This window comes from Gigantopelta aegis, chromosome 13, assembly GCF_016097555.1.
Source record: "Gigantopelta aegis isolate Gae_Host chromosome 13, Gae_host_genome, whole genome shotgun sequence".
Classification (NCBI taxonomy): Eukaryota; Metazoa; Mollusca; class Gastropoda; order Neomphalida; family Peltospiridae; genus Gigantopelta; species Gigantopelta aegis.
Window position 1 is genome coordinate 10,723,339 of NC_054711.1, and position 10,473 is coordinate 10,733,811.

Sequence of the window (10,473 nt, forward strand, 5' to 3'; positions counted from 1 at the left end):
TATACAGTGCCCGTTTAAAGCAACTTTTATTCTTACCGTCACACGCTAGATGTAAAACCCGTTTGCCTCAAAAGGGAACTGAGCGACAGCGATCTGCAGTAACAACGCTATCTGCAGTAACTACATTTAGCGTTGCAGTTTCTGCCGCTATCTTTTATAAAAATTACAAAATGTTGTATCCTTGATGCAGTAAATAGCTCGAGATCTGCAGTAATGCAGTTAGTGTTTTGGGGATTGTTATTCATTGGCTGAAATATCGCGATCTCTTATCAACTGAATGATGCGAAATAACATACACACACACACACACACACTCTCTCTCTCTCTCTCTCTCTCTCTCTCTCTCTCTCTCTCTCTCTCTCTCTCTCTCTCTCTCTCTCTCTCTCTCTCTCTCTCTCTCTCTCTCTATCTCTCTCTCTCTGTGTGTGTTTGTCACGAAAATGGTAGAAATATATAAATGGAATTGTCTACTGTAAAGCAATGTACGCTGCAGATGATGCTGAGTTGTGATTTAATTGATATTTGTTAACATTTTAATATTCCGAACGACGGACGTGTCTTATATGGTTAAATAAAACAAACTAGTCTGCATATATATATATATATATATATATATATATATATATATATATATATATATATATATATATAACATGTGTTCAGGATACTACAACATGTTATTATAATAGGCAATATTTCATTACAGTTGCAATATCGGACAGACATAATAGAAATAACAATTGAAGAAATAGTGTAGTTGTGTCGTTTAAACTTGCATTTCTCAGATTCATTTCTTTTACAACTCGATAAAAGTTCTAAAATATACTTACCTTGATATTTGTATGGTATTATATTGTGCTTTCTCCCAATGTTTTTATTATTTAATTTTTTTGCACATAATTGTATGTTTTATATCTAATTTTATCCTATTCGTAAACCTGTTTGATACCCAATAGCCGATGTGTGTTTTCGTGTTGGGGTGTTGTTGAAGATGTATCCATTCATTCTCTGATCACTGATAATATTCTTACCTCGCACGCAGTCCACTCTATGAAATCCAGAGATGCATCCACTTACACATTGCCCGTCTTCAATAGGACAGACATCACTGTCTCTGCAGTTTCTGGCGGCACAGTACATGGCACAGTTATCACCGTATTTACCAGTGTCACATTCTAAAACAGATTAGTTATCTCCGTATGTACCAGTGACACATTCTAAAACATGTTTGTTATCTCTGTATGTACGTGTGTTACATTCTACAACAGATTAGTTATCATCGTATTTACCAGTGTCACATTCTAAAACATATCCATTATCTCTGTATTTAGCAATGTCATATTCTACAACACATTGTACGTATTTCAAATAGCACACTTTATAATGAACATTCTATGTTTACGGGATGTGTTAATTTTTATCTTTTATAGACACCCGTCAGTAATTAGTGGACGCTTATTATTAGTCCAGTAGACACAGGCCAATTTTCGGTTGAACCTCGATTCGCCTGGTAAGGTTATTTCTGTGTTGCTTTATATAGTCTAGTGGTAGCCCTTTAAACGGAGATCATTCCCAACTCTTGGGCTGTTTCAGATATTAACACTCTCTACCCCGGCTATGCTCAAATTCTCAAGAATGCAGATTTGTCTCTATTTGTTGTCATACCAAAAGCATTACGTTTGTCTGTTGTTATGTTTATTTATGAGGTAGTTACTGTGCAATCCATGTTGATACCATTTGATGAGTATTAACCCTTCCCTAACCACATGAGGAAAAATATGATAGTACACTGGAGTAGGAAATGGTTAACTGTGCTTTGAGCACTAGATCATTTGAACGTTTGTGTTATTTCGTTATCGGTTTAGCAAATATATGTACAATGAGGTTTTTCTGTAACGAAACTGATAAGACGTTCCTACAACAGCACCAGAAACTGGGAGAAATGCATATAAATGAATATTTTTGAATGAAGAGAAATTAAGTTAAAATTGTCTATTAGTTATTTAAATGTTACACTTCTCTGAGTTAAGGTTCAATCAGTTCAGACAAAACTACCAGAATATGGTTAAATACTTACTGTCAGTACACGTATCTCCTTGCCAACCAGCACTACATGGTCCATTACATGATCCAGTCACGTGATCACATGGCGCGTCATCAGCTTCACAGTGTCTGGCGCTGCATGGCGAATTGCATCCTGGGCCATATGCCCCTGTACATCCTGTGAATGTAATTGTATAACCCAGATTAATTTTTGTAAAGTGTTATAGCTTACACTCTCCACGTTATTTGTGTAGTGTATTAACTACAGTAAAGGTTAACTTTATAATAAATTAAAGTTCAAACCAAACAACGTAGTATTTCAAGTTGTCTAATATCTGGAGAAGTCATTACATAAGTTTTCATTTTAAATAAAGCTTGTTTGGTTTAACGACACCACTAGAGCACATTGATTAATTAATCATAGGTTATTGGGAAAAAAAAGTTTTATTTAATGACACACTCAATACATTTTATTTACGGTTATATGACGTCAGACATATAGTTAAGGACCACACAGATATTGAGAGGAAACCCGCTGTCGCCACTTCATGGGCTACTATTTTCGATTAGCAGCAAGGGACCTTTTATATACACAATCCCATAGACAGGGTAGTACACACCACGGTCTTTGATATGCCAGTCGTGGTGCACTGGCTGGAACGAGAAATAGCCCCATGGGCCTAACGACAGGGACCGATCCCAGAACGACTGCACATCAAGCGAGCGCTTTACCACTGCGCTAGATTCCGCCCCTCGGCTATTGGATGTCAAACATTGGGTAATTATGACTCGTAGTCATCAGAGGAAACCCGCTACATTTTGTCTAATGCAGCGAGGGATCTTGTATATGCGCTTCACCACAGACAGGAAAGCACATAGCACTACCTTTGTCAAGTTGTGGTTCACCGGTTGGAACGGAAAAAAACACAATTTACTGAATGGACCCACCGAGGTGTTCAGTCCTACAACACAAGCCCCTCAAGCGAGCACTAAACCGACTGAGCTAAATCCCGCCATTCATTTCCAATAAAGGCTATTTCAATATTATATAACAGTTATTCAAAATCCTGCATTATGTATTCAAAATCAAAATCTTATCACTGCTCAAGGCAGAGTGGGGATGATGTTTTAGTCGTGATTGCTTCCAGCCACAAGCTGGTGCACTGATAGTGAAAGGTAGGAGTAACACTTCTCCCGTGCAAAGCCAGAACCGTGTAACTCACTTTTTGCTTGTTTTGAGAAAACCAAAGAAAACATCATTTGTGAATATTAAAATCTATTCTATTCATGGAGATGTACTTACTGCTTAATATATATCCACTAAGGTTCACAATTCTCACCAATACTCAATCATGATTTAATGTTTAACTTTCTTACTAGGCCATACTTTCTTACTACAGAATCAATGAACAATGCATGTAATAGTAACAGTTTTGAAATCTACAATAGTTGAAAAGTGGTCAAGTGGTTTATAAACCCCACAGACAAAAACATGCCTCTGCCCGGACTAGTTTGTGAGGTCAATTAATTGCTATTTTAGCGTATGGAATTTGCCAGGTCACTGACGTCTCTCTCGGGTATGTCCAACTAGATGAGTTTCTTTGCGGCGAGGGCAACACATAACAAATTGAGTCTTCCTGTCTTCTTGAATTTGGGAATGCCACGTGGTTCTGCCCTTTTGGATGGAAATTGACCTGTCACATCAAACCTCGCCTTCAGGAAGTCAACTTCTGTGTATGGGCCATCGAAGTCCTCCTTGTACATCATTGTATGCCTACCCTTGGAGAATTTGACCTCACATACCTTTTCCAACAGCGGCATCTTTGTCTTCTTCCCGCTACGTGTGCGTTGTTCCCCACTGAATTCATGTGCTCCAAAAGAATGGGCGTTATTGTCTTGGAGGATGTTTGGCATAGCTCCACGAAGTCGCCAAAGGTAAATATATTCTCAGCCTTTTTCATTTTTTCCCAATAGATCCTTCATGTAAGTGTGCGCCTGTTGTAGGTATTTGATAACCACTTGCTGAGGGCCCCAAACTGTATTCACACATTGTGCGACAGCTGTGTATAATGTCCAGTTCTTATTTCTTATTTTGGACAGGTATTTTTCACCAAAAATGATGTTTTAAAACCAATCCCAATCCGCCAAACTATCGAATAGGCCTCGCTAAGCCTTCCTAGAGTGATTATTAATTGTTTATATACTAAAACGCTATTAGAATGGTCAGAGATGGGGTCTAGTGTTTAGTGTGCCACCCGAAAATCGAAGCAACACTGCAATAAACTGAGTTGATTTGGTCATTTTCTCCTACATGTCATAGTATTTGCTTAGTCACCTAACGTTTTTCAGGGTCATGACCAATAATTGCTTTCCTCTACTTGTCCAGGCCATACTTTATTGTGATTATCCAGTAATAAAGACACTGGTAAACGATTTATTTACTGAAATGTTATCACTTTCATGGGCGCAGCCATCTTGGTTGGGCTTCAAAGCTGGCATCTGATTGGTTGGTTGAGATACTAGGTTTTACTGTGGCATCCTAGAACAATGGTGAAGTTGCTAGGTTTTGCCATGGCAATAACTTCGTAATGAAGGAAAATATTGCCGTACACAATACACTGAAGGAACGTCATATACCTAGTATCTCCAAAAATAATATCAACTCAATTTTGATTTTAAAAAAATGAGTTACTAAGTTCTGGCTTTGCACGGGATACTTTGTACCTGTCGTTGGGAATACAAAGTATACATCACAATACAATTAAATCAGACTAGTCTACTAAACCAAGACTAGCACCGGATAGAGATCACTGGAATAAATACAGTTGTGAAAGACTCGCTTACTGATTATTCATACCAATAACAAAAGTGATCCTTGGAAACAATCATAACTTAAAAAGCTATCGAAGAAGCCTTTAATAATTCCAAATGGCTTTGACCTTGTCTTGTCACCATGGTTATTGTATTGAAGGTGCCCTACTGAAAGGCACATCTGGTGAACAAATATACAAAATACAAAATCAATTGGTTAAAATATTTTGGAGTACATTTCAAAAACTTCAACAAAGTCCCAAATGGACTTGATATCATGGATGGGGATGCAGATGACAAGCTCACCTGGAGAACACTCATACCAAATATGAAAGCCATTTATTAAAGAATTCAAGAGATAAAGTTAATTAGAAATATAGAACGAAATGTTAACAAAGTTCTAAATGACCATAACCTTGTGCTGAGATTATTTTAAAAGTCATCAATTAAATAATTCAAAGTTAAATTCAAGAGATAAAGGTAATTAGGAATATTGAATGAAATGTTAACAAAGTTCTAAATGACCGTAACCTTTGTACCTGTCGTTGGGAATACAAAGTATACATCACAATACAATTAAACCAGACTGGTTTACTAAATCGAAACTAGCACCGTATAGAGCTCATTGGAATAAATACAGTTGTGAAAGACTCGCTTACTGATTATTCATACCAATAGCAAAAGCGATCCTTGGAAACAATCGTAACTTAAAAAGCTATCGAAGAAGCCTTTAATAGTTCCAAATGGTGAACACATATACAAACTTTAACAAATTCCCAAATGGACTTGATATCATGGTGCTGTTGCAGATATCAGGCTCACCTGGAGAACACTCATACCAAATATAAAAGCAATGTATTAAAGAATTCAAGAGAAAAAGGTAATTAGAAATATTGAATGAAATGTAACCTTGTCCTGGGCTTATTTTGGAAGTCATCAATTAAATAATTCAAAATTAAATGAAATTAGAAAACCTTTAACCAATGTCTATATGGCCTTGCCCCTGCGTCACATTCGTGGATATGTAGTTTAGAGACTACGTCTTCAGAAACAGCCATGACAAAATATGTCCAACAAATAGTAGTATGACGTCTGTAAACGTCTGTAAATATATCAGAAGTCGAACTATGGTAAAATAATATATGAACTTTCTCCAAAATTGAACCCAATGTTGACAAGGTCAGATGACCGGACATGCATTATCAATAAAAAAAAAATATGTCAATTCAGTCATACAACAAGAGAATCATTGTACCAAGTTTCAGATATAGCTTACAAAGGAAAAGGTTGGTTGACAGACACAGACACCAGACACATCGATATTAGAAAAGCTCCTCTGATGAACGTGATAGCGGAGCTAAAACATGTAAGCATTTCACTTATTGCATTCAACATGTTACAAGTTATAATTCTATGTGCATTCGTCTTTACGGGTATACTTTGCTAAATTATAAAAAAATGTCTAACACTATCACGACTGTGTCTAAATATCTTTTCCACACTGTGTAATACAATATTTTAAATGGAGCTGTTTTTTTAGATATTTGTTAATTGCATTACAATATTGAAGTACGGAATACATACCTGTACAGTCTATTTCCTTCCAATCGTCCTTGCATGGTCCTCCACAGGAACCAGTAACATGGTCACAACTGGCAGCGTCGTCCTGACAATGTCTCTGTGAGCAGGATAACTGACAGTCTGGGCCGTATGTACCAGTGTCACATGCTGAACAAACCAAGAGGAAAATGTACAACAGTAATCTCCCACATTCACTTAACCAGAATTATGTATGGAATACTACACGAATGGCCGCTATATATCAATTATATTACGAGTTGTTTTAAAACGTATCTCAACTAGCAAAAGCGAGTTTGATACATGTTTAAACAGATTTGTAAGATAAGTGATATCTAAAGGACGAATATAGTATTGTATTTCTTACGCTTTTTAAAATAAAATGCAAACGTTTTTATTTTCAACAAAAACTTATTTACGGACGTAATTATTTTCTCGGGAGTGGCTGCCCTCCTGTAAATGAGGTACTAGATACAGATTCATGGAGTCAACCACTATTTTGCCAAGTATCCATTCGACTTTGCATTGTCCAGAGATACGGCCCTGTTCACGTATTACAGTTTTATCATTCAGATTTGTTGTTTCTTCTTCTTCTTTTTGTTTTGTTTGGGGTTATTTTTGGTTCTTGTTGTTGGGTTGTTATGTTTGGGGGTTTTTTTTGTGGGGAGTGGGGTTGTTGTTTTTGTTGTTTAGTTTTGGGGGTTTTTGCGGGGGTTATTATTATCATTATTATTATTTTATTTTATTTTGGGGGGGGGGGGGTGGAATGTTTTAGTTGTTGTTGTTGTTCTGCTTTTTGTTTTTGTTTTTGTTGTTTTTGTTTTCTTGAAACATATATACATACATGTATGTGTGTATATATGTGTGTATATATATATATATATATATATATATATATATGTGTGTGTGTGTGTGTGTGTGTGTGTGTGTGTGTGTGTGTGTGTGTGTGTGTGTGTGTGTGTGTGTGTGTGTGTGTGTGTGTGTAGTGTTTCGTCAGCTGTAAGCATAAATTAATATTGGCTATGTTGTATTATTTCTGAAGAGACCAACAACAAATGTATCAATTCTGTCTGTTATAGTAATAAATATTTACAAATATGATTGCCTATTTACAACAAACAAATAAAATAATTCACTGTAACAAATGCAATATTGTATATAACTAATTTGTATTTAACTGACCTACGATACAACTTGTTGTCTTCAATCCGGACTGACAATCATTAAGACAAGTTCCAGTTTGTGTATCACATGACGTACTGTCTCCTTTGCAGTGTCTTTCACTACAGATGAATCTACATTCAGGTCCATACGTGCCATCAAAGCATTCTGTAATAAACACATGGTAAATAGTAATGGTCGTACCACACGTTCAAGGAATTTCTTTCAGATACAATTATCCTCAATCAAGGTATTGTTGTATTGTGCTAGCTTACAAACAGCAGTCACGTTTAGACCCTGAATCACAGTTGTACATATAATACATATATAACACATATTATTCATAAGAACACAAATACACATATGCAGGCACGAACATCCATGTGCGAGAACATCATCTGAGCATATATTGAGCATGTGTACATTTATACAAGTAACTGCGTAATGGAATCGTCTATACACATAATAGATTTGCTCAGGGTTTTTATATAAGAAGAGGAAGCTAAGACATGGAGGAAGCTAAGACAAAAATCGGTCTCTGGTTTGACCAATATTCCAGAATTGACGCAGAGATGATTATATATATACTGACTCACAATGAAAACGCAAAAACAACTTTTCATTGCAAATAACGACAAGCTATTAATGAATTTGATGGATAATGTAATATGACATTAATGACTGGTATTCATGACATACATTCACATGGAAACATGGTCAGTTATCATCAGTAATCGAGTTGCATTCGTAATCGAAACGTTCAACCCCCCCCCCCCCCCCCCCCATATCAAGGTCAGTAGTTGGTGTGTCCACCATTGGCGACAGGGAAAGGATTGGCACAAACATGTCAAATAAGCCACAGGAATGTTCCTCCACTCCTCCTGCAACGCCTGTACAAGCTCAGCGACGTTACGCGGTGGTGGCTGGCGGTGACGTACACGACGTCCTAACTCATCCCTCATGTGTTCAATTGGGTTCAGATCCGTTGAAACGGCGGGCCAGTACATAACGGTGATACCGGCTTGTTGCAGGAATGCTTGGGTAATTCTTGCATTATGTGGACGGGCATTGTCCTGTTGAAACAGAAGGGGACCTCCTGGTCTTCGGTGACGGCACAAAAGTGGCTGGAGAACTGGTCTTAGAATAACGTCAACATAATGCTGGGCTGTAATCACAGTTGATTGCCCCCCATACCATCAGACAACCACCGCCAAATCGATCACGATATATATATATATATATGTCCTCATCTGCCTTGAACCCTCCACATTGGCTATATTGGCGTTTTATTTCCCTTGATACACTAAATGTTTTCCTGCTCATCTTTTATATAACAAAGGCAACTTTTATTACTTCGACTTTGTCACCAAATAACCATACATAAACTATTATTATTTGAGGTGGCGCAGCATTAAAGGGCGCTGTTTTAGCTACTGTGGGAAATATTTAAGGGAAAAAAACGTGCAAGGTCAAAATCAACGCATGCTCTGACCAGAGACCAGTAATGATATAGTGTTGGGCCTAACACACCATGTGTATATTTTTGCTTCGTGATATCTGTCATATCTAAACAAGCCATACAACGAAGTAACCCAGTTATTTCAATATCATGTCATATATTTAAATTTAATAGATATTATGGAAACCAAAATTATATATCTATGAGTCTGCTTATGAAATATATTTTGATATTGCAATTACTGCTCAATCAGTGATAATATACTGAATGAAATTATAAACATGTCTGAGCAGCTATGTTAGCACAGTTAATATAGAACGTGATAGAAACATACCAACTTCGCAGTTTGGCAATTCCCAGCCACTCAGACATCCCTGAGTACAGGTCCCAAAGAATTTGTCACAGTCTTGATTACCACTGCCGTGTCGATAATCACATGACGCGTTGCAGTTGTAGCCATATGTTCCAACAGAACAAGCTGATAACACAAAAACACAGCTTTCATGTATTAGCATATAGAAAAGTACTATATGTGAAGTATACAAGTTCAGTAAACCTGTTAATTAGCTATTATCTTAGTGACTATACCAAAAGGTTATACCCCAAGACAAGTGGTTTGAGCAGATTCTCCTGTAATAAAAATGTGTGATGATGGAAATCAGTGTCTTTATTATATCTAGCTACGGATTAAACTGAACACTTTCATTGTCTATTAGCATCATTCTCAGAAACATGATAACATACTAACAACTTTAACAACAAACATATATGTCTTATATGCGACAGTGATATGGGACTGTGGCGGGGTTCGACAAATCCACTAGACCTTATCACAGCTAATGAAATTTTGGTCGAGTGAACATTATGAACTGTATTATTATTATACACAGGACACAAGCGAATGCTTCTGTGAGGGCCAGTTACTTTCTCAAACATTTGTTGAACATTGACTGTGATGTTAACTTTTAATATAAACTCGGAATGAGAAGGTAAATCAAAACAAACTACATACGCTCGGTACAATCCACAGACTGATATCCTCGTTTGCATCCACTAACACACTCCCCAGTCATGTGGTCACAGGAACCGGAACTATCCATACATTTCCGGTTCATACACATGTTTCCACAGAATGTCCCATATAGACCGTCAGGGCACTCTGAAATATTTATGAGAACGAAAGCGTTTTAATTAAACACTTTAATTCACCTGATACATACATATATATATATATATATATATATATATATATATATATATATATATATATATATATATATATATATATATATATATATATAATATATATATATAAACAGTTGAAAATAGGACCAGCCTCATTATATTTATATCCAATTTAGATGGAATTACTTAAATATATTACTCATATTAACAGGTTACACCTTCATATTTCAAACACA

At 36.5% G+C, this 10,473-nt stretch overlaps 1 protein-coding gene across 1 annotated transcript; it reads right to left on the reverse strand.

Moving 5' to 3' along the window:
• Positions 1–772: 772 nt before the first annotated feature.
• LOC121387116 (multiple epidermal growth factor-like domains protein 11) lies at positions 773–10,173 on the reverse strand. Its single transcript, XM_041518140.1, has 6 exons — positions 10,065–10,173; positions 9,387–9,530; positions 7,615–7,761; positions 6,439–6,582; positions 2,078–2,221; positions 773–1,175 (listed from the first exon to the last, which is right to left on the reverse strand). Exons 1-6 carry the CDS (start codon positions 10,171–10,173, stop codon positions 922–924), a joined length of 942 nt encoding a protein of 313 aa, XP_041374074.1. The 3' UTR covers positions 773–921.
• Positions 10,174–10,473: the final 300 nt, after the last annotated feature.